Consider the following 24,410-nt stretch of genomic DNA (forward strand, 5'->3'; position numbering starts at 1 on the left):
GTTTTGTATATGATAATATATTAAATATGTTAAAAGTCTACCTGAATTACTGTAAGTACTTATATTAGAAATGCCATTTAATGGGTTTTTGGCAGGAAAATAAACACATGTAAGTGCATATTCAGTTTCAAATTTTACTTTATTTATTTATTTACCCAAACTGGGAGACATTTTCTACCACCACAAGAAAGACATCGTCATCAAATGTACTCAATTTAGCACCTTAATTTCTCTTAAAACCAGGGGTTAGTTCCATTTTTTTGAGTAACCAGATGAAAAAGTGAAAATTGACATTTTCATAGAACAAGGCTACATGAAACATGACACTGTGCTGTACCAGGAGACAGCAGAGGGACTGGGAGATGTACTGGAACACGGTCAGCTGGCAGTGTGCAAAGGACGTTATTGTTTCAAGTAGTGCAAACTGTTAAAATATTTTATACAGTTCTATCAGATGAGGGCAGGGCTGATGACCCACTGATGAATCTTTAACAAGACAGAAGAGGTAGATTTACAACCTGGGGAACCACTGTTATCAATGATCAATTTCAGAGACAAGAGAAAATGTACCATGATATCAACAGTAGTGGGTTTAGTTTGAAGAATATAATGAGAAAAAATGTGTTAGGAGGGATAGATCGATTTGTGTTATACAACAGGATTTATGGAGCTTTCTTCTTAGTGACTGAGTAATTAAAGCCAAGAAATTTAAGACTATGGCAAATGATCTAACTGTGGAACAACATAACATCACGTAACTTCCATAAATCAGGGGCAAATGGGATCAGAACTTAGACATATAATGTATTTATTATGTTGCAGATTATTTTAACTACCCACTCAATCAAAAATAAGACTCTAACTTCATCCCACCTAAGTGTTTCTAAATATGAAAAGAAAGTTTAGAAAATGAAAGATTTCCAAACGGACTTCATGAAAAGGGCCAAGCTACACATTCACTTAATGAGTTCCCCTCAAAGTCCACTGATCCATTTCTCCCAAATTTTAAACCTCATTCAATTAATTTTCTCCAAAAAAGAACAATACATGAATTTACAGCCAATAAGAGCCAAGATTTCAAGTAAGAGGGAAGAGTCACAAAAGTTTGAGTCCTCAGACAAACCATGGAACATCTTGGAGATAAACAGTTCAAATTTTCAGGGTCCCAATTGGAATACAATAAATCCTCGTTTTCATTTCACATCCAGGGGGAAATGATTCTCCTCAGGTAAAGATGCAGCAGAGTCTTTTTCTCTCCACAGTTTGGTGCATAGCTTCAAATTTAGTCTCTTGTTTATCCATCCAAACAGGGATTAGACGAAGCATCAGTAAGTCGCAAATTCCGTAGTCCAATTTCTACAACCTTTACTTTTTGGAATTTTTTGTAACATCACATTTTTTAGCAATTCCTTAGGGATTCAATGCAAGAGCAGTTCGTCTAGATGAGGTTCTTGAAATTTATGATTCTAGGGAGAAGAATGTCGCATGTAAACTTTGGGCAGACAGAAAAAAAATCTTCAAAGATAATTGAGTTTTCTTGAGTTTGGGGCTACTAAATCTTCATTGGCAACCGTAAAAAAAGAAAATGGCTCCAAGGGGCTCATCTGGGTCAGGAAAAAGTCTTGATTTCCAAATTTGAGGTAATTCCTGTTATTGAAATTCATCATAAAAGTGTCTCCTTCGTCCAAAGTGAAAATTTGGAGGCAAGCTTCAGTCTTTAAGGAAGGAGATAGCATCACTTTCCTCCAGCCATGATTTTGAGGTACTGCAGTGCATTGTGGGCCGCGTTGGCCCGAGCAGCGTCTATGCTTGGAGCGAAGCCATGGCACACGGTGATTGGCTGCGTCGAAAGCTCAACTAGACACTGGCACAGGCCACTTAGACTGCGCTCCTCTGAAAAAAAAACAGAACAGAGTGTTAAAAAGTATCAGGGAGTTTTTACTCTTATTTTCTTAACCACTCCTGCTGCTTCAGCGTTTAAAAAAACACCACGGTGTATCCTGGTAGTGGACTGTTATCCAGGAAACATCATAATCTGCTTTGCATTACTTTATCAGCTTCATCTCTGTTTGTGTGTGAGTTGCTGTGACAAAACTGGGGCATCATGCAGCTGCATGCCACTTCCTCCACATCTGATTACAGTAAAAGCAATCACGCATTTGTTTTGTGGTTAGCTGCTATCAATGAAAAGTACCCAGCATGCTCTAAAGGTCTCTGAAAGTTATGTTGGGTGGTATCAACCAGATGTTAAAGCAGTAAGAATATCTGACACAAAACAAAACCCCTGAACCCCTACAGAGTGTGATTTATTTTAGACCCACCTAGATCCAGGTAGCTGACGTCAAAGCGTTGCTCGGCAGACAGGTCGCTCAGAAGGGAGCAGAAGTTGGAGTCAGAGGGCATGCCCAGAGGATGACTGCGGAGCTGCAGGATCTTCTCTCCGGCTGAGTTTCGTAGAGAGTCCCACGTGCAGCTAAAGCCTTTGTTTTTACCCGACTCTGCTCTGTTCCCCATGTGCTGTGTGTGAGATGAAGAAAATTCAGAAGACATTAGACACACTACAGACACTGTCTATATGAAACATGGTGCAAAACACTATTGAATGACACTGAACCACCAAAATCAAAGATATAGTCAGGCTTAATCTTTGGGAACTGCACAGGCGGGGTTCTGTATGAGTTTCTCACCATGTTGAACGTGTCTTCTTCTGTGTCAGCATCGTTGCTTGTTCTCAGGTCGACCGGGACGTCATGTATTCGTGATAACATCTTTGCTGCTGCGTTTCTCTTGGCAAGCTTCTTGGAGGTTCCACTTCCTGGAAAGAAACAGGGGGTTGAGAAATGTTTCACAAGTTACCACTGGTAGATAACAAGCTGAGCGCATTCACAGTAATTTACTTATAATCAGATAATAAGGCAAATCAGATTCTTAAACTTCTGCCAAGAAGAAGCAACTCTGAGCTTAGCCAGTGTGATGTGAGACAAGAAATTTGTAGTACGAGCTGTTTTTCATTAGTCCTATTAGTAGCATAATAGCTTAAATTTTCAGGTATTGATCATATGTTTTATCAAGAAAGTTGAAATCTTATAAAATGACATAGTGACCTATGCCAAATGCAAAATCTGTAAATCCACAAACCACAATTTTCAAGAATCAAACATTACAAATTTTACCTATTTCCACAAATCTCTCGACTCTGCAGGTCATAGTGAACTCTTTGCGATGCGCAGGACCAGACTCCTGTGTGACAGTGTACTCTGGCAGACGCCATCCTTTCTGCACCACCAACTCCTGGCAGAAAGGTACATAAAACCAGTTTTATTGAAGGGATAATGCATGTGAGTAGGAACCATGATGTTTTTCTGGCATATAACTAGTCAATACGTAGTTAACAGTAACAGTGTATCGTAGCAACACTCGAGCAGAAGTAAGCAACTCTTCCCATTCACCTGCAGAGCCCCAACAGGGTTACATTCAGACTGCTGAGAACTTCCTGAGGTCTTCATTTCTGACTGGGAGCTGTACGGAGGACCCGACAAAACAAAAAACAAAGGAGAAAGTAATCAAACTACCATCACACTCGTCCAGTGCTTTAACATGCCACTGAAGTACAAAGCATACTGAGATGGTATGTGGTTTAAATCAGCTTTGTATCAAATGGAGAAATTAAAAGATAACTAACCCATCTCCATCAGTAGACACATCGACCCCCATAAACCCGTCAACACCAACACCAACACCAACACTAACTCCAGCAGGACCTCCTGGGCCTCCTTTGAGCATCTTCAGAGCAGCCTCGGCTGCTTTGTGCTTGGCTGCCTTCTTGCTGGGCCCTTGGCCGGTGCAGCTGATCTCTCCGACGGAGACGCGGAATGTGAAGTTGGGCTGGTGGGCCTGTCCCTCAGCCTTCAGCAGGTCATACACTGGGGTCTTGCCTATCCGCGTTCCATACTCCTGCAGCAGACTGATGGGCGTCTTTCCGGGATTCACAGCCAGCATTTGCTCAATACTGATAAACCAGAAAAGTATAGCATCAGGAAATCGTTCATCAGCTGCTCTTATATGTATCTATAAAACCTATATGGTACATTAGAATAATCTACAGATCTCTGCATGATTGAGTGGTTGAAGTTTTACTTTTTTTCCCATATTTCTTAAATTTTGGATGTCACCTGGTAGTATCTATCCAGCTTAAATATGTAAAAGAAATCCTCTAAGTTTCAATGATCATTTATTTCCCCTCTTTATGGACTCAAGAGAGTCAGACCATCATTTTCAATGTTCCTTTTTGTGAGTAAGATGACCTTAAAATCCTTGTAATGTCCAATCTGTGGTTTGAAAAGCATAATGTCTTTTAGATGTTTCATTCATATTATGAATGTTTTTAATGACCATCACAACAAAAGCAACTTAAACCTCTTAAATTTATCAAGTGTGATAATAATTTTGGCCACCAACGTACATTACCCAGCCAGGCAACAGTAACACATGTAAAGACAAAAAGAGGGTTGTGTTGTGTTTAGGTTAGATGAATAACAGTGGACCAGAGTGCTGCCGCGCTCAGTTAGCTTAGCTCGAGTGAAGATTCACCTGGAGCACCCGGAGATTCTCTTCCAGCTGTCCGATGCTGTCTCGTCGTTCATTCCCTATATCACGCAGACAGAGCCGATCGGTTTCGGATGGTTAATCCCCCCACTAAAACAAACACTTCCTCTCATTTGCCGGTATTGTTCCGACTGGATGATGAGGCAACTATTTTTGAAAGAATAACAGACGAAGCCCCCTTTCAGCTCCGACAGGAAACAGCGGAGTGCTTTTTTGGTTACACAGATCTGACGTAATAAGAACCCCCTGAAATTTGAATTCTGATTGGTCTGCGGTGCTTTGGGTTTGTTCGTTTTGGTTACCGGTAAACACCGATGCAGGTCAAGTTAACGTTTTCTAGTTTCATCCACCTCATTAACCGAGCAGGTGAATGTGAAAAATCAATCGTTGTCAGTGAAACAGGCCTGAGGTGATTGGTTTTCATTGCGGAGAAAGTAAAAATACCACTGTTCTCATAAACTGCAAAATTAAAAAGCTGAGCAACACGCGAGGAAAGAAATGAAGTACTCGAATCTAGCCATCAAGGTAAAAATGCGACTGTTTCACGCTAATGCAGTCCTGAAATGAAAACCTGTAATTTTTTTTTTAAAGAAATAGTATAGACGCATCGTCTGTTTTTGAACCGTTTTATGTCACGGTATATTTTATATTTCTACAGCAAGCGAACCCCGATGAAGTCTTCAACCTGAAGCTGCCCAATCCCCAGAAAACTGCAGAGGAGAAAATAGCATTAGGAAATGTAAGTTATCTTCTTCGTGTAAGTTTTTTACTGCATGGACCAACTTTACCTGTTGAAATGTCATCCTGTTTGAGAGCCCCGTACCGTGGCGATATGAACTTTTTTGGTAAAGTTCAATTTCTTTGCAATACGTCGTCATAACTTAAAGGAACCAGGAGGGGGCGTCAGTCAGTCACTAAATGCCTGTATGAGAAGGATGCCTTTTGGGGCAGTTGTTAGGTCCAGTGGGGTCTTGGAAGACAAATCATACTTTTCATATCCCTTCATACTTCACGTGTAAACATTTTTTACTCTCTTTACATTTTGCTCGTGTAAAAAATGCAAATATTTCTTCTGGAAATATAGATTATATGAACGTGGAGTATGTTTTGTCTTACATTTTTCCCATAATGTATTGTAAAAATAGCTTTTTTATTTTTTTGTTCCCCAATGTTTCAATTTTCCTTATTTTGATGTGAAAAGGTACATGTAGAATTGAACTGAGGATTTATTTTCTGTTTGGAGAAAAAACAAGTGCTCAGGCTCAGATTCAGTGTTTGATTAGCATTCAAGAATTGTTCAAAGAGAAACTTCCATACTTAGTGACAGCATTACAATTATAACACCACCCTTCAAAAAATAAAAAAATAAAAAAGGTACTGGGCGCATTGCACACACACAAAAAAAATCAAAACAGATATTTCAGCACTTCATTTGAATAAATCAGGCAATAAGGTGCACAAAATTAATAAAAAATGTGTTGTTAAAACGAAGTAAACAGCTCTTATAACTTGATAAAAAAAAATAAACTAAGGAAAATGATCTTTTATCAACCTTAAGCCACCCTTAAAAAGAGAAGTGACTTTTTTAAGACTGTTAAATATGTGGGCTACTTCTTTATAGTTACACTTCTGTGAATAAATAAAAAACATGAGCAAAGGACTTTCATCTAGCAGATAACTTAGATTTTATTGTTGTCAAACATTAGTTGCATCATGTGGTCTGGGATAGAAAATGTTGCACTAATTTATAATCTAAGCAAGCCAAAAGTGATAGCAGTGCAAGATTATATTACTACAAGCTGACAGCTCCAATTTTGTTGAAGTTTCTTGGTTAAGTTTGGATCCCTTTGCTCATGCAGACCCTCAAAATCCTCTGGACCCACAAGTTCCTCCCAAACTAATGCAGCAGCGCTTCCATAAAACATTTCAGGCCATTTTCCACCTCTCCATCATTTCCTTTATTTCTGTGGCTCAACAATTAATCCCTCGACGGTTTTGCTCGTAAACCCTTTCTGGCCACTGTACAAAATAGAGCTTGGTCCCTGACGGCTTCATTCACGAGCATCAGTGTGTCAGTGTGGATAAGCACGCTCAGCCAAGTACAACACAGAATGAACTGGCAGAGACAATGAGTGACGCTGTCTCCTATTTGACCTCCCAGGCATGAAACCAGAGCATCATGATTTATCTGCTCCCTGAGTGCATCTCTCTCCCCATTAAACATACTTTCACTTTTTATTTGCTTTGTTTTTTAAAGGCCTGTTTTTGTCATCTCAAGTCCTAATTTATTGACCAATAACGTGATTATCTCAGTGTTTTTTATTGAGCTTATGGTTAAATCAGAGACCAAATGAGATCACAAGTTAAAACTATCTGAGCAGTTTCATTACTTCCAAAAATGCATGCACACATAGACACACATGTACTTTCCTTTCCCCTGTCTTGGCTCAGTGTATTAGTGTGTGTGGTTCCTCGGTTGCCAAAATCATCAGTAGATATCTTCAAGCACGGGGCCGTATGAATACTCTTTTTCCCCTCCTCCTTTCCACAATATGATGTGTTTCCTTTTTTGTGTGTGTTTTGATCCCTCTCTTGCGGCTGGGCTGTGCTGTGGTGAGGCGCGGGTTCGAGTGGCGCTCCCGTGTTATTTTTGGCAGCAGCAGCGGTTGGTGGCTGTTGGGGAGAGAGGAGACAGAAGGGGGGGATCGCATGAAGCCCAAAACCGAGACTGTTTAAGGGATTTCTGTCTGAAGGAATCGCTTTGTAATGATCGAGTCTCATTATGGATGTGTGCACCCATGCATGAACACACACTAGAATCACAGAAAGGAAAAAGGCTGGCATCCACATTTGTTCATTTAACACTTCACAAACACCTCATATACATGTTCTGATTCACAGACCACACACTCTGCTGCTAAAATGCTCAACGTGTACTTTTTTCTAAAGAAATCAGAGATGTCCCGATACAATTCCCTACTCCATACCTAGACTTGAGTATTACCCAGAGTTCCCCTCTGCTCCTTGTATAATTAAGAAATAACTTATTACTTCCAATGAACAGCTTTATACTACACCAACAACCACACTAACCACCTAAACACAAGTTAGGCAAATGGGAGTACAGATTTCTAACTTCCTGCCTTTGTTTTCCATCAAAAAGCAATGAAACTGAAACTTAAGCAATAAACATCTGAATTTTATGACATTTGTTCTTGACTAGACAAAATGTAGTGTTTAAACTAAGAGTGGAAAACCCTCATAGCTAACACTTAGCTAACACTTAGCTAGCTGGCTAGCTTTGAATAACGTTTTGGCCAAGCGGCAACCTCCGGTCTGAGAATATGAGACAATGCGGAAGTGCTAAAATCTGCTGTTTCTCGTGTGTTGGCTTGAGGGTGGCTCCGGAAGTAGCGGAAGTCACATACACACCAAGCCAAAAAAAAGAAGCCATTGTCAAGGCAGAAATTAACCTATTTACAGCCTGGTTCAAAAAACGTCTCCTGTCTGAGTCGCTAATTTTACTACCGGCTCCCACTGTAAGGGGGGGTGAATTTTTTTCTAACGCGGCCATTCAGAGGATATTAAGACCATGAGCTCCCCCAATAAGAGGCACAGCTGAGGGTCACGTGGCTGTAGGCGAAGCCCTTGCCACTACCAATATGGCCGCTATAGCCAATGTGCTTCATTTTCTGTTTCAGAAACAGACGGGTGACGTCGGCGAGACTACGTCCATGTTATATACAGTCTATAGTTTGGGCCTTAGTTAGTAATGCCCTACTCTTGTCTTGCTATCCTAAAACACCAGTAGTGGCAAGTGATATGCTGAATTTTTTTTTTGTTTTTCTGGAGCGCCCCTAAAGTCTTACAGAAGTGATACTTTTATCTTGTGCGCACAAGTTACTTTTTGTGGCTATGAAATAGCAAGTAAAGCGTTAATTTGTATTATCGGGCATGACCTCTGGAATTATATAAGAGATTCTTCCAATGTACGACATGGATTAATAGCTCTTTCACAAAGAAAAACATACCTTTCATATTGTATGTTATTACAAATCAAACACAACATGAGGAGCAAGCCACACTTTGCCCAGCAGATGGCGCCTGTGCTGCACACAAATACCAGTCTTGATATCAAGCGGCAAGCTCTAGCTACGAGAAATAAAGCCAGTGCCAATGCTAAAAACTTCAGTTCTCCGAGGTTCCCTTTGAGGCTGGCTGCAGAAAGACCAGAAAGAACATACACACGGAGCCAAAAGAAAAAACTTTTATAGCATTAATAAACATGCCTCTTTCAGAAACAGCTTGGGTCTGAATAGCCCATTTTTTATTCCAGCGCACTCATTACAGGGCTTGATTTTTAATCTGCAGTTTAGAAGATCACTAGTTTACCCAGTCAGAAGAACAGGTCACCTGACTGATGGGCGGGCACCCTGTCACTGTTAGTGAGGAGGCTCAGAGCTCACCTCATTTCCAATATGGCTTCTGCTGACAATTTGCTTCAAAACTCTGTATCAGAAACAGATGGGTGATGTCACAGATTCTGTATCTATATATTATACTGTCTATGGTTTTGACTGATCTCACTCTTTGCTTGCACTGTATTGCTAATGTTCATCAATGCCACATGCTCATTTCCAGGAAATCAAAAATTTTTGGATGGGCTAATTAACTTAAAAAAAAAAAAAGTATTTATTTTTGCCATTCTCATACCAGATACTGCGTTTCAGGCTGCAACAGAGGCTAGTATCACCGATGGTATTGGAACAACAATTCAAAGCAAGACAATGGAAGCAGTTAATATTCTGGGGCCAGATTAATTAAAGTACTGAATTAGTGTTATTGAATACCAAGTTTAGACATTTATACTCAGGGGTTTTTGATACCACTGTTGGTTTCGGAACAACTCAAATGTAACCCACGTATGAGGTCAGCAACATCTCAATAAACCAGCAAATTTAAATAATTTTCCTTTTTATTTTCCACAGTCTGTCACATGGGAACTATTTCTTGTTTGTCATCCTCTTTGGTTATGCTCTCTCTCTTCTGTGGGAGTCAGTCTGAGACATGCAGCCTGCTCAGGCTACATGCAGTGTCAGACATTCACGCTCCTCCCTCTACGCTTCTGAAAACACCATTTGAAAAAGATTTTCTCCAACTCTATTCTTGGCCACAGATCAAGAGAACGTTATTACTCTATTTTATTTATTTATATATTGTGGCGGTAGTGTGTGTGAATGTACTGTATGTGTGTGATTATGTGTGTGTGTGTGCGGGTGAGTGATATGTGATTGTGTATGTATGTGCGTTAACCCACAAAGATATTTCAATTTCTCCAGAATATTAAATAAACATGCAGCAGCAGCAGCAGTTTCAGTGGAGCGCTGCCTGCCAGTGGGTTTTGGGTTGGATGGGTGGCGGTGCTGGTGGTGAAGGGGGGAGAGGGGTTTTGTGGCCGTGGCTCTGGGGGGGTGAGGCAGCTCATGGTCAGGGCCCCCGCCGGACACACTGGCGCCTCGCGCTGGAGGACTTCTGAACCACCACACTCCTCCACCAAAAACCCTGCCAACCCTGGCTCGCTGCTGCCGCTTCCAACCCAAGTCACTCAGTTCTCTCCCTCCCTGCATTTTAACTCTCACTCCACTTCTTCTCCCTCTCCAGTTGATCCACATCCAGATTCATTTGCTATTTGGCAGCCTCCTCTTTTCTCACTTACCGCTGTCCTTTTTTTTTTTTTTTAGTGGCAGGTCTCTGATTGTGTTTTCTCTACTTCTCTCCTCCAGAGGATTTTGTTTTTTTTACATATCCTCCACCTCTCCTCTCTCGTCTCTCTCAAATCCCTTCACTTGAAACGTTCCACGGAAGTATTTAGTGGCTTTAAGTTCTAAAAAAAAAGCAAACACAAATGGTTTGGGGCTGTATGTCAGTCAGAATTTCATCAAGATAGTAAGCATTTTTAAAAGGAAAGAACAATTTATGGGCTCGGTAGATATTTGTAAGAGTATTAAGTTATAATTGTTTTTCCAACCATTTCTGTTAGACAGAGAGTTGTTCCTCTTGTCAATTTCTGTTAATGCTCTTACTACAAATCTCCTTAACTGACCTAATATTCCTTCAATTTTGCTTTTGTTTTGATAATTACATGTCATAAACTTGTATGATGGTTAAAACTTGTAGAAAAAGTCTGTGAAAACACTTTATTCACGTCTTAAGTAAAAGGATTCAAAATAATCCAAGCAGCACCTACTGCTGTGTTTAATTGAATTATGGGTGCAGAACATCTTAAGCAGAGTGGACGTGTCTTTACATGTCACACATGCGATTTTCTTAACTTAATTTTCCCCTGGAAGCAATTTGTCATCCGGAGGCCATTAAATGGGAAGCGTATTATCTTTTTAAAGGGGCGCAGAGTCACCCACAAGCCTCCCACAGCCCCTATAAACAAAATGGCCTCATTTAGTGCTACAGTTGGTGCATCAGCCAGCTTTAAACTTTAAGGACACTTCAAGGCGAGGAGACAAGCTTCGGTATGGTACAGTGAGGGGTGGAAGAAGGACTTTAAGTGTGATGATGCAGGAGGATCATTTTTTATTTTCTGAAAAGTGAGCAGGTGGTTTAACCTTCATCACCGGGGAGGGATGATGTGAAGTGCTGCTGCAAGATGCAGAGATGTTGCATCAGCTGAGGCATGTTTTGTGCTGAGTTTACAGCATAAATACAAAAAATCCCTTACATCTCAGATCCTTTCATCTATATCCACACTTTTGTAACATGCTGCTGTTTCCACTCTGTAAGTGATGGCTGAGAATGATAAGCAGAGACACAACAGATATCTGTAAAATCACCTTTTGACCTCTCTTATCTGTTATTTTTTTCCTCTGTGTGCCCTTTTTTATGCACCCTGACCTCCTCTGCTCTTCAGGTCACGTTATGGTTCACTCAGGTCAGTTTACCTTTCCCTATTTGCTAAAAAGCCTTATCTTGTTTTTACTTACAGCCTGGCCTGCTGAGCCTCTGGCCGTGCTGACATTCTTTCCCCTGTCCCCTCCTCCCCGCTCTTCCACAGTCACACCTGCAGACACCTGTGCTTTTGTCCCGCTTTATTCATCCCACAAACCCCACAAACTATCCCCTGCCTGTGGCTACGTCAGAGCACAGGCCATTGTTTTACTTGCCTATTCAGTTAGGAGCAGATAATAACAGGAAGAGGAGATTCATTAGCATTCTGTTGAGCACATCACGATGAGCTTTCCTCTCAGAGAGCTCAAAGTCCCAGGAGAAATTCATTAAGCAGAAGTTTATGTAACTCATCAAGCCTTATTACTAAACCAAACACTGCTTGAATGACTGTTTAGAAATTGTTTCTTTGTGTTAGCTTAGTTTGAAACAGGCAGTGATGGCTTCAACAGGTGTCTTTATGATCCTCTAACAAGCCTGGCTCTGTAAATGGAGTACAGGGGCTGGAGTGGGTAAACCATGTGGAACCAATTTGTCCACCTTCTTCCTCTGCCCCTGTGTGTCACTGCATGTATATTTTCCCTTCTTTACGACCTTATTTGAAGCGACACTTAATGTTTCCTGGCCTTCAAAATAAAAGAAGTAAAAATAAAGTCGCAGTCCCACCACTGGCGCTTAAAAAAGCGCAGAAAATAAGCAGTAGTGGCAGAGGTTTTAAAAGCCACTGACCATCTTCTTAACCCCCCCTCCCAGCCTCCTGACACACCCTACCCATACCCTGTTCCCCCCTGTTTGCCTTTTATGTTGTGGACTCGACCGTGCGCCCACTTCAGACCACCATAAACATGTCGGTCCCTGATGACAGAGTCAGCCCTGGGACGTTTTATATAAATTGACCTCAACTACAGCTCATTAGAAGCCTTAAATTGGAACCATGCAGCCTGGGAAGTGTAAATGTTACAACAGGAGAAGCAGGAGCTTCAGGTGGGTTCAAGACATACAGATTTTTAATTAAGAAATGAAAATCCTCCCTGTTTTTCTTTAAGTGTTACCCAGGGTTGTCTTGTTTTTTTGGAGCTCAGGGGTTTTGTACATTTGTCTGTACTAGTTGTATGTGCACACAGCGTTTTATCCATCACCTTTCAACCAATTTTTAACAAGTGATGCAGACCCACATCCCTCCTAGGCTTCCTCTAGTCTTCCCTGAGGCTATCTCCGTTTTAATGCAGAGTCCACCCACCTCAAGTATTTTTATTAGTCTGCAGCAAACCCTGACTGACCTGTAAGACACACACGTGCAACTTGCCGTGACTTTAACTCTTGAATGCAAGCACAAAACATGTCACATAAAGCAGCAGCTTAGTCTAAAATTGGAGCATTTTAACAGACAGTAAAACACAGCAGGGTTCTTCATCGGTATCTCCACATCACGTCTGTCGACCTGCATCCCGCCTTAATTGGCCTCCTTTTGTTTGACCGCCTCCCTCAATAAACAATAAAACCGCAGCTCCCCTGTCCTAATCCCCTCTCCTCCTCCTCTCCACTGACTCTGCTGGAGCATCGCTCACAGTAATTACCCTTCTCGAGCTGGAGAGCGGAGTAATTGTCTTGAGTGTAACTACAGTGGCTCTCTCAAAGGGGGTCATTGTGCGGAGTTAAGACCTCACTTCAGTGGCCGGCTTTGTTTGTGCTGCAAAAGATAATGAAAGTATTTGGTTGGCCACGGTGAGGTGGAAATATGGTAAGATATGAAAAGAACGACAGTGATTAAAAAGGGGAGGGGTGAGCTTTTCACTTAAAACAAAGCAACGCAAAGGAAGAGGATGCTTTTTATACTTTTTTTACTCTTAAAGCACCAGAATTGTCATTATTTTAACACCATAAATTTTACAACACATTTACCTTTAAGAGGTTTTATCATTATGTACAGTATCTTATACACTCATTTCACAATATGTCATAAAACACGGTAGAGAAAGTCTACCATAAGCGACAAAATTCAGTTCCTCTGTGTCTGGTTCTTCTAAATAAGCATCAAAGAGATCTTTATCAGTATGCAAAGTTCCACAAATACAGAAACATACATAAAAAGTAGAAAAATAACACCTAACAGCATCTATGAGTTGTGAACAGATCATATGTACAAATAAGGAGAGCACTTATCAACCCTTAACCTTCCAGGTGTAGAAGTCTTTACAATGACGAGATTATATAGAAATAGTTTACAAGCACATTTAACTTCAAGATCCTTAAATAAAACTTTAAAAACAAAACCCCAGAACTCCACATTAGAACTAATAAATAAGAAAAAAAATCTTAATTTAAGCATTTTATTTTCTTTTTTGGCCGGTTTCAACCATCTTGCATTTTATTTTTCCAGACATTATTTTTCCTGCAGGATGCAAGATAATCTTCCACGTGTATAATTTAAGACATAAATTAGATTATTTATGTAAATATGAAATTAAATTAGACATTGTAAGAAGCAAACAGCAAACAAAAGTGAGAACGTAAAATCTTTTACATCAGAAAGTCTTTGGAAACAAGAGGCACTGAGTAAGACTGTCCGTTGATTGTCTTCAGAATAATGAATAAGTATCAAAGTACAGCTGTAAATCAGATTTTTCTCGAGGCATGCAATGCTCCATCAACTCCATCATCCCAACCATAAGTCTCCTTTTAAACCTACTTTCCTTCTGTGGCTTCGGAGCTCTTTTCCTTCTGCTTTTGCAGATTAAATTTCCCCAGTGGTTTGTCTCATTTGAAAGGCAGAAAATGTGTGTAGCATGAATGTGTGCATGAGTGTGTTTACTTGAATGTATGCGTGCAGGCATACTTCTGTGCGTGCATGTGTGTGTGTTTGCCTGCATGCATGGATGCATTATGTATGATGGCACATTTGTTCATGGTTATGTCTGATCATGTGATTGTGCATATTTATTTGCATGCACACCCCAGCTATGGCAAGTTGTATGTCTGTGTACGTTTGTGCTTTGGTGAATTTGCAGGCTTTTGTGGACGTGTGTGTGTATGTGTATGTGTGTGTGGTCCCAAGAAAATGATGTGATTGCTACCTGCAACATGCTCACTCATTTATTATATCAAGTCTTTTCAAACAAGGTAAGAAATCCTTTGAGTGTCTTGAAACAAAATACTGTCTCAAAGGTGGATTTGTGACTGAAAATAACAAGCCCATCACGTCTCAACAAGTAAACTTAATGAAGTCAGATCTCCAACAGTCCACTGCTGTTCTCCACTCCATTAGAGGTGCCAGTCTTCTCGTCTCCGTTGGTGATTTGGTCAGCGACAGGATTGGTTTGGACAGCGCTGGTGTTCAGCTCCGTGTTCTCTTCACTGCGAGGATCTGCCTCCCCCTCCACGGACACAGCTTTCCCCTGCATTGCAGAATCCGCGTGTGTCTTCTGGTGCTTGGACAGGTGGTCGCTGCGTGTGAAACGCTTGTTGCACAGCAGACAGGTGAACTTCTTCTCCCGTGTGTGGGTGCGAACGTGCCTCTCCAGTTCGTCTGAGCGGGTGAAGCGTTTCCCGCAGAACAGCCAGTTGCAAACAAAGGGCCGCTCGCCGGTGTGCCAGCGCAGGTGGGCTTTGAGGTGAGAGGCCTTGTTGTAGACTTTCCCACAGCCTGGGATGTGGCAGCTGTGGACTGGCTTCTTTCTCAGGGAGGCAGCCGAGGCCCCCAGCCGCTCCAGCTCCTGGCAGTTGGGGCAGTCACATGAGGATCTTGTGGGCGCACCTCCTCCACTGTACCCTCCTGATCCTCTCGCAGGTTTAAGGCCCATGGGACTCTCAATGAGGCCTGCACTTGGCACAGGCTTAGGCTTGTACATGTCCTGGGGCAGCATGTGCTGCGAGGGCTGGAGGAGGTGTGAGGAGGAGCCCAGCCCTACAGAGGGGTATGGAGCTGGGTTTAGTGGTGTAAAGTCGGTGCTGTAGCTGGGCAGCTGGGGACTCAGGGAGGCCTGGGGCGCTACAGGCTGCAGGGAGGCCTGAAGACCTCCATCCGTTTGGGACTGGGTTGCTGACAGCCAGTTGGAGTTGGGGTGAACATCCCACCAGGAGGACGATGCATTGGCAGGAGCTGCGGTGATACCGGGGTGAATACCGGCTTTATACCAGGAGCCGTATGGGTGCGTCATGTCCAGCGAGGTGTAGACGCTGGTGAGGCAGTCGGCTGTAGCGTGGGCCTTGGACACTAAAAGAGACGGGTCCTGGGAGACAGAGGTCTGGAAGGAGTGGGAGAAAGGGTTATACTCTGTAGTGTAGCCTCCGGCTGAAGGAGGGGGGCTTCCAGTTGGGGTAAGCAGCCCGCCGCCTCCTCCTCCAGCTGTGGTGAAGGAGCCAGTGTAGGAGTCCGCCAGGCCACTGCCGTCTGCGGTCCGCCCGTTCTTAGCTGTCTGAAGGTCAGAGGTCATGTTGTAGGGCTTCTTAACTGGAGTTGTGCTGCCGGTCTTACCGGGTGTAGCCGAATCCCTGACGGGGCTTGTGCTGCCAAACTTGTTACAGGTAGCAGTTAACATAGCCAGAGGACTGGAGCCATAGCGTGCGTCTTCCTGGGGAGGAGGAGACAGGGGAGAAAATGAGACTGTCTGTCTACAGGAAATGGCTTCTCACTGCTGCTGCTGCTGCTTCTGTCAGTGTCAACTCTAATAAAAAACTTCTGTGTGAGTGCCACCGCCGGCTTTTCCTGCTCTCTACGTTTTCAAAGTGGTCAGGCCAATTTCAGCCAGCGAAATGTTTACTTTAAGGTTCTGCTCCGCTCAGCAAGAGAGGATTTCCCTGACTTTTTGTTTCACTTAAACCACTGTCAAATTCTAAATCTAGCATTTATGTAAACTTTAAAGTTCTTTCTTCAGAGTACAGAAATATACATGATGTGCTGACATGTATAGGTGTTCTATAATGGACTTAAACCATGAAGCAGTCGTTTTTAGTCCAGCGGACAGGCTGGCATTTGGAGAAACAGAAAAGCTAATGGTTGATGTTCCCTTTAGCTGTCTCTCTATTGTTCTTTTTGAATTTTTAACAGATTTACAATCCACTGTGTCTTGTCATCATCTCAGTGAATACTTAACTGTTTTATGACATTTAAATCTCAAAATGAATCAGCCTGTCAGAAAATAAAACTTTTTATTCATAATTCCACCAAACTAAAAAAGCTGTGCAGAATTAAATATATATTATTATAATCCTCTTTTCCATGTTGGAGGAAATCGACACCACAGCGCAACTTAACGGAGATCATTTTATCACCACCACTGAGTGTACACGTGGATTTAACTTGAGAAAAATCACAGCTGTATTCCTGATACCTCTCTGTTGAACTGTAAACCATTTCTATCATCTGTATTTGTGAGTTAATTGTACTGAAAATGACACGCTTCATTTAAACACTATTGTTCTGATCCTACATTGGAAGTCTTTTTGAGTTGTATTTTTTGATTCAGTCAGACAACATCTCTGTTAATCCTTCATTTTGAAAAAGTAGACGTAAAAACTTGGCAGAATATTATAAATACTTTAGGACTTTCCTTTCACACTGACTCCATTCAGAGGTGATTAGTGGTTATCTCCTCCTCTAACAGAGAGCCTCCAGGGGTCAGCTTTGTTTTAAGGTTAATAATGTTTCATTGCAGAATTATTACTCCTCCTTGGCCTCTTGAGCTCTCACTCCATAAAGTGAAAAACTGTTTTTGATAGCTATCATTAAGAAAAATGACATTCGTTCCTGCATAAAGATGAAGCTCTGGAGGAAATGTAAATCCGAGTCTTTAAGGAAACAGAGTTAAGTTGTAAAGTCGCCAGTTTCAGCTCAGTTTTATGTAGCTTTAAATCCAACATTCAAGCCAAGAGATCTAACTTTTGTAATGCACAAGATTCCCACAATAGTTACTTTATACGCAGTCATGTTGTTTATAAGTCTTCAGACCTTGACTAGAGCTCCTGACTTCTACTTCTTTTAAAGCTGCATGACTTCACTTTAAAGTCAGCACTCACACCATAAAAATTCAGCTGTTTACAAAAAAGAGGGAAAAGGAAATAAAGAAAGATACTTACAATTACATTCCCTACCTCCAGAATAGATGCAGCCATCCCTGAGAAACAAAATCCTAAGGAAACTGTGGGGAGTGGGAGAAGCGCAGCTCTGAGTCCCGGGACAGTTTGGGAGAAGTTGGGCTCTAACGCGGGGAAGTGTTTTGAGGCACGGGGAGCCCGCCCCCTAATTACAGGCTCTGGGCTCTTTGAAGACTTGCTAAGAGGCAATAAAAACCAAGAGATGGAGGAGCATGGACAGAGATTGGTGGATGGAAAAAGGACATCCCACCTCCCCAAACAGAGAGTGTCGAATCATTTTTCAAGTTAAACGCATGAATGGGTTACTCATCAATCACCATGTGGACATTATTTCAGTTTCACTGGCATTATTTTTTCCACTGGGATTAGTCCAGTGGAGTCTGAGGGAAAAGATTACAGCTAACATCATCGCAGAGAGAATTATCTCGCTGGATTTCTCCACATGGATCATGCTGTAAATTGTTTTCATGCTCTTTGACGCCTTACTGTAGGAGAAGTGTAAATAAGAAGTGAAAAACCGACTAAAGCCTCCCCCGTTTCCTGTGAGAGAGGAAAAATAACAAAAGAACATGTAGCCTCGGCCCGCGACACATAAATCACAAAAATTAAGCTGAGCGAGTCTGTGGTTTCCATCTGAGATTTTATTATTCTGGTTTCAGCCTTCTCTCTGTTTCCAATATTCTTAAACGCAGTTAACTGCCTTGCAGACATTAAACGTGATGGTTAAAGAGCCTGAGCTGCAGAGACAAGGGACGGAGAAAACGCTGGGGTCATTAAATAAAATAAAGAGGAGATTATCACATCAAATAAAATGAAGGCAAACAGCAAATTTGTGAGGATGGAAAGGCTTGCAAGATTGTTCCCTCATGAAAACTGTTTGGTAGTAAAAGGGAGAAATGAGGAAGGACAGGATGACAGTAAGAAAAGTTAAAGCAGGAACTCTTGTCCAAGAATGTTCCAATGTTGTGTTTTAAAATCCTCCAAATTATCTTGTCATTACTTATTATTTGAGTGAATGATAAAGAAAAACCCTTTGAGAAGAGAATATGAAACCTTTAATGTCCTCATTTTGCTGTTTTACAGATACCAAAGGTTGTCCCACATTTGACTTAAGCACACGGCAGCTTCATGGTGACAACTTTGGTTTTCAGAAAACTCTTGACAATTGTTTTTGTCTGTTGAGAGTAAGGGACTGCACAAATCCTTATCTCCAGTTTTTAAACAGTTTCATCATTTATTTTGACATTTCTTAAAAAAAAAAAAAAAGATTTCAAATACTGATATGTATCCGAGAGACAGGTATAAATGTATTTAAGAGGCATGGAAAATGAAGCCTCAAGGATAGATTTTACAGTTTTTATCTAAAGAAAGTAACATTAGTGTTAGATTCAGGACATAAAGGAAAGTAATGCAATGTTATTTTTCTATTTCTATGAGATAGAATTACAATAAGAGATAGAAAAGTAAAGTGTGAAGAAATCATACATAATATACTTTAACCTCCTCAGGTTGAGAAACTTAGATACACTAGAACTGAGTCTATTAAATACTCTGAGACTTACATGTTAACAAGAACAGGGGAAACCTTTAAAGAATTTCAGATTTTGGTCGAAAAAGAGCAAATAACTCAACGTTCAGTCTTGAGTAAGACGGATTCTCAGCGTCTTTTTGTGGGCGTCTCGTTTTCTGAAGGAGAGCACAGAAGATTAAAATTGTTGTCAAAAATAAACATATAATTTCTGTCCTTATTTTCTCCTCAATTACAGGGCATGGTCAGAGCTGGGCTTGTCGTTCTGGAGAGTCTGGCCCTCACATGAACACAGCGGCTATATTTGGCAGTCTGCTCCCCGACTGACCTTCATCGCTTTATTTTCTTATTTCAGAGCGAGTGTGAGGAGAGGAACAAAGACTGCAGCAGTTTACACACCGACACATCCACCGATCCATCTATCCGTCTACCCATCTTTCTATCCTGTACCTGCTTTGTTTGATTGTTTCTGTTTTCTGAGTAGTTTTTAAAATCATTAATTTCACTTCTCCTGAAGTTTTTTCTGCATCAAGTGTTGAACTTAGCAGGGACGAGTTCTCATTTTTGAATACTCAAAAAATAGCTTAATAATAAAACTGAATAGTTTTGTTTAAAAAACATATTTTTCAATTGTCTTCAGCAGCTCATGGTCATAGTGTGATATAACCATCAAATAGTGTTTTACAATAACATAAAAACAGTCAAAAGAAAGTGAGAAAGCACAAATGCTAGTTGTCGGTAAAACGTGTTGCACTGTGGGATTTAGAACTGGGGAACTGGAGAAAGGCGCCATTTTCACAGCATCTTGAACAATCTTTCAAGACCCAAATAATATTGTTTTCTATGACTATGTAAACACCAAAACTACCTGAAAAGAGTGGACCTTCTTCTTTTATGTCTCTCTTCCTGTTTTTGATCCAAAAGACAGATAGAATGTACTTTTTTTGATTGCGTTCATCTCGGGCGCTCCATCCTTTGATCCTCTCCATGGTCGTCTTTTCTTACGATCGCGCCACTCTTTCTCTCTGAACTACCTCAACACATCATTTCACTAAATATTGGCTATTGGCCATAACAGCAATATTCATATCGGATATAGGTATCAGCCAAAATTTTCATATTGTGCACCAGACTTGGGCAATGCTATGAAGTTCAGGGAGAAAAATCTACAACTTTTTTCTTTAAAAGGTTAAGAAACCAACTTTGCAAGGTAAAACTGGAATAAAAGCATTGATCATATCCATATCTAACCAATGTACAGCAACTATGCACAATCGTTAAACAGATCTCTGTCTCCTCATGTCTACACAGGGGTGTGAGGAGCTATTTGGAACGTTGGGGTGAAGTTAGCAGTGACTATTGTTCTGTATTTTTGCTTAGAATGGCTACCCCAAGAGTTAAACTGCATTCTACACTAGTGGTTCTCGAATGGGGGTGTGTGTACCCCTGGGGGTACACAAGATTCAAAAATGTACATTTTTAAAAAAAGTAGAAACCAAGCAAAATTCCTTTTACGCTATTCATTCAATCACTGTTTGAATCAAATATCATCTCCCTTATACGAGGATAACAACACCAATTGCAGCATCATGGTTGAGGCGTAGCAGCTGAAAACACAGATAGACATTGGCTAATGAAGGCAAAACCAGAACTGGTAACATTCTGTCAGTATCTAGACAAATATTCTTAATGGGATTCATGTCCACAAGTCGAAGCCTACCCAAGGCATTGTGATTTTTCTGAGGGGAGAAATTAGCCAACAGTAGCATGAAGCCAACACATCAGCGTCTGTCAATAGGGTTTCATAAATCAGACACTAGGGGCCTGATCTACTAAGTTCCCAAATAACGAGTGCTAAATTGTGTATACTGCCCTGTGTTTTACGCCTTTTTTTTCAACTAAAACTGCTTTGTGTTTGTCAAGGGGTACTTGGCAGACAAAACATTTTACTGGGGGTACATCACTAAAAAAAGTTCGAGAACCACTGCTCTACTCAACATCAGTTTATAGCAAACTTACTCGTAAAAAAAAAAAAACAACAGAAGTGCAAAGCAAACAATATTTAGGGAACCCAAAGAGTATGCAAGCTTTCCATTAGCTGCAAGACGCCTGCTACCTGATGGTCAGGTGAGCTAACGTAGCACACATGCAGAACACACATGCTCAGGGTTAAATCACAACATGAAAGGTTTTGGTTTGTTGGAAATGTAAAGTAGATTTTCATTAGTGTCACTTTGCTGTTACAAATCCACCACTTGCTTCCAAAGTAAACAAAATTCACTGATATACTGAACATAAACTGTGCTGCTCTGAATCCATGGCTTGAGAGAGGTGATTAAAGCCCGTATATTATCATCCAAATTCCTCCAGTTTCTCCTTGTGTTTCACAGACTGTCAGAGTTTCAAATCAAGACTGTTCTGCCTTGATTTAAAAATGACATAGTTTTTGGCACGTTATGTTATGCCTGTCGTGATGTGCACTGATCTGATAGATGCAGCAAGAACTCGTCCTTCTTTTCTGTTGTTTTCTGATTAATTTAGGTTAAGATGACAGCAGTACAAAGGATAAGATCTTCTATTCCATCTCTGTGTTCATCAAACATCCTCATTTTTATATCTTTACACCTTTTTTTCTTGTACCACAATCCTCACAGATGAGTTGTGTGTGGCATTATTTTCACACTTTCTTTGGCATTTCCCTCCCCTCTCATTTAACACATGGCACGCTTCAGCTATAAGTCTCTTAATTGAACTGTTCCTTTTCTTCTTAGTGTTCATCAGGGCTTTATGTTTAACATTTAAGTGAAATGAGAGGGGAGATAAACTGCACCCATTTTTCTGCGAAGTGGTTGCTTTTCCTCGTCTTTTATGAGAGTTGTAGTAATCTAAAGCTTTGGCGTGTTCCCATTTACAGTTCTCTTCAAAAGAGGGCAAGTGGGATCTATAATTAGAGAATGCGTTAAGCTCTTAACAGCCTCTTCAAAAACCTTTCTCTGCTCTATTTACTATTTTCTGCTCCGTGTGGTTGAGATTTTTGGGTAGGTACAGTAGGTACTGCGGCTTGATGAACCTCAGGGCGTTGGGTGGGCACAAATACGCTCCAGGGGCTGATTATATGTTAGCTATGGACAGTTATTGTCCATATGACAGCGATCACATGTATTAGTAGCTCCAGTTTTTGGTGTATTTCGCCAGCTCGTTAGCCCAAAGCTTTTTCGAAACACTGGAACTGACAGTAATCATTACACGGTAGCTTTAAATTTCCTCTCAAACAGTTGACTTCACTTTACTTTTCTAATAAACTCCAGTGAAGAAAGTAATGGGAGATAGTACTTGTAAATAAGGCAAATGTGTTACAAATCCAGTCACATAAGTGAGGTGTGGTATAAAGTGAGTTGGTTATTTTGAAAACCAGAAGAATTGACAGGATAAGCAAGACTTTGACATGAAGTGGAGGGATATGTCTCACCCTGTCAGGATTCTAATTTGCATAATCACCCATTTGCTATCAATTTGGAGATGTTCTCACCACATCTATTGCTCTTGCCTGGGTTACAGGACAGGATCTTGCTCCATTGTTTCCTATCAGAGATCGTTTAGGCTCACAAGCTCCTCAGGCTGCTCTTACATCTGCGCCCAGTAACTATTATTATTTCATGAGTCACAAAACCAGCTTGAAACAGAAAGTAACATTTTTGCCACAGTGTCAACAGGCAGAGGTGGAATGTGCTGGAGTCCTCTCCACAGATGATTTACTCTAACCAGTTTGATACTACCCTTTCTTGTGTTGCTTCATTGTTGAGAATTATTCAGTTATTGTAGGTTTGACCAATCAGAATCAAGAATTCAACACAGCTAAATAATACATAAGAAATTGAAGTGCTATTCTTTTGCCTGTGAAAACCTTTTCATAGTGTGCAGGCATCATTTTATCCCACAATGTGGCTGTTTTTAAACCTTCATTGTAACTTACCCTGCCTTTTAAAGAGTGTATTCTAAGGAGCTTTAATCTAATTATAACCCCTTCTACAAGAAGAAGCAGATTGTAGCAATTTCCTTCTTCGTTACAAAAATCACAAACATGTTCTTTTTAGTACTCCCAATGCCTTTGTTTGACGTGCGTGTGAGCTATCTGTCATAAACAAGAGCAAATTGTTCTAAAACCATCAACAACAAAAACAGTTTCATCTTTCCTCATTCGACATTGACAAATCTTTTATTCATGTTGAGTAGTGAAATGATTTTGTATTCCTGGCAGGATTTGTCCCAATGTTTCAGTTTGGTGAAAGGCAGGAAGCAATAAGGCTGTCTCCATCATGTTCACCAGTGGTCACATTTCATGCAAACCCTCTTGTTGAACCTTTTAATGCTGGCAAGCATTGTCCTGGTTTGGTCAGCTCTGTAGAAAATGAAACCACTCCCTGTGTCAAGCTGATTGAAGTGATGGCAGTGAGAGGGCAGTGAGTTTTATTTCAGTGATGGCAGTGAGAGGGCAGTGAGTTTTATTGAAATGTTAAGTCCTAGATAGACTCTACCACAGGACACGATCTTATATAGACTCATTATCTAGATGAGTACTGAAAAAAGATAGAGCATATTCCTACTCTTGGAAATTGTTTGTTTATACCATGGAGTTTACTACACACAATACAGAGTTTCGAAGCCTATTGTCAGCAGGTAACATATTGGAAATGCTGAATTGGTCTAGTGTGAGGTAAGGGGGCAGAGTTGCCAACGACTGTAGCATGTCAGTCAAGTCAACTGTGCTTCTGATTGTGCAAATTCATAATCTTGAGATCTATTGAATTATGAAAAAAAATCTGTACTCATACAATGCGTCGAAGATATTTAGACTCAAGTCATTTTTGTTGCAGACTAAATATATGAAGGTCGGCTCTTGCTACTTTGTTTGTTGGTAGTTTGTGGTATTTATAGAGCCAGACTCAAGTGGACACTCGATGAACTGCAGTTTTTAGCCCTTCAGCATTGACTTCATGTCTCACATATGGTAACAGACAATTCATAATGTCACCATTATTAACAGTCTCAGACTGTACTGAGTTGATAAAGCACATTTATAACTAGAAAAGCACTCAGAGAGCGCAGACCTCCACCAAGCATGCTGTGATTGTGTCCTACTTTAATGTTATACTCCCTTTCAGCAGGCTGTCTGCTACAATTTGGTTTTAGTTGCAGGTTTGTACGATAATTTGTTACCCGACAATGT

At 40.9% G+C, this 24,410-nt stretch overlaps 2 protein-coding genes and 1 long non-coding RNA gene across 4 annotated transcripts; 1 reads left to right on the forward strand and 2 right to left on the reverse strand.

Moving 5' to 3' along the window:
* Nucleotides 1-627: 627 nt before the first annotated feature.
* tarbp2 (TAR (HIV) RNA binding protein 2) lies at nt 628-5,470 on the reverse strand. 2 transcript variants are annotated; one of them, XM_074676351.1, is made up of 7 exons: nt 5,394-5,470; nt 3,683-4,009; nt 3,450-3,519; nt 3,174-3,291; nt 2,688-2,815; nt 2,322-2,517; nt 628-1,893 (listed from the first exon to the last, which is right to left on the reverse strand). In XM_074676351.1, exons 2-7 carry the CDS (start codon nt 3,997-3,999, stop codon nt 1,736-1,738), a joined length of 987 nt encoding a protein of 328 aa, XP_074532452.1. In that variant the 5' UTR covers nt 4,000-4,009; nt 5,394-5,470; the 3' UTR covers nt 628-1,735. The 2 variants fall into 2 exon arrangements, with proteins under 2 accessions (XP_074532452.1, XP_074532444.1); XM_074676343.1 differs by lacking the exon at nt 5,394-5,470 and adding an exon at nt 4,591-4,835.
* Nucleotides 4,879-19,580, forward strand: LOC141795469 (uncharacterized). The gene is made up of 3 exons (XR_012598606.1): nt 4,879-5,130; nt 5,264-5,344; nt 19,422-19,580. It is a non-coding gene; the product is annotated as an uncharacterized LOC141795469 (long non-coding RNA).
* Nucleotides 14,787-17,673, reverse strand: sp7 (Sp7 transcription factor). Its single transcript, XM_074676312.1, has 2 exons — nt 17,653-17,673; nt 14,787-16,133 (listed from the first exon to the last, which is right to left on the reverse strand). Exons 1-2 carry the CDS (start codon nt 17,671-17,673, stop codon nt 14,787-14,789), a joined length of 1,368 nt encoding a protein of 455 aa, XP_074532413.1.
* Nucleotides 19,581-24,410: the final 4,830 nt, after the last annotated feature.

This window comes from Halichoeres trimaculatus, unplaced genomic scaffold, assembly GCF_033239565.1.
Source record: "Halichoeres trimaculatus isolate MK-OKI-2021-1 unplaced genomic scaffold, fHalTri1.1 fHalTri1_scaffold_1, whole genome shotgun sequence".
NCBI classification, from domain to species: Eukaryota; Metazoa; Chordata; class Actinopteri; order Labriformes; family Labridae; genus Halichoeres; species Halichoeres trimaculatus.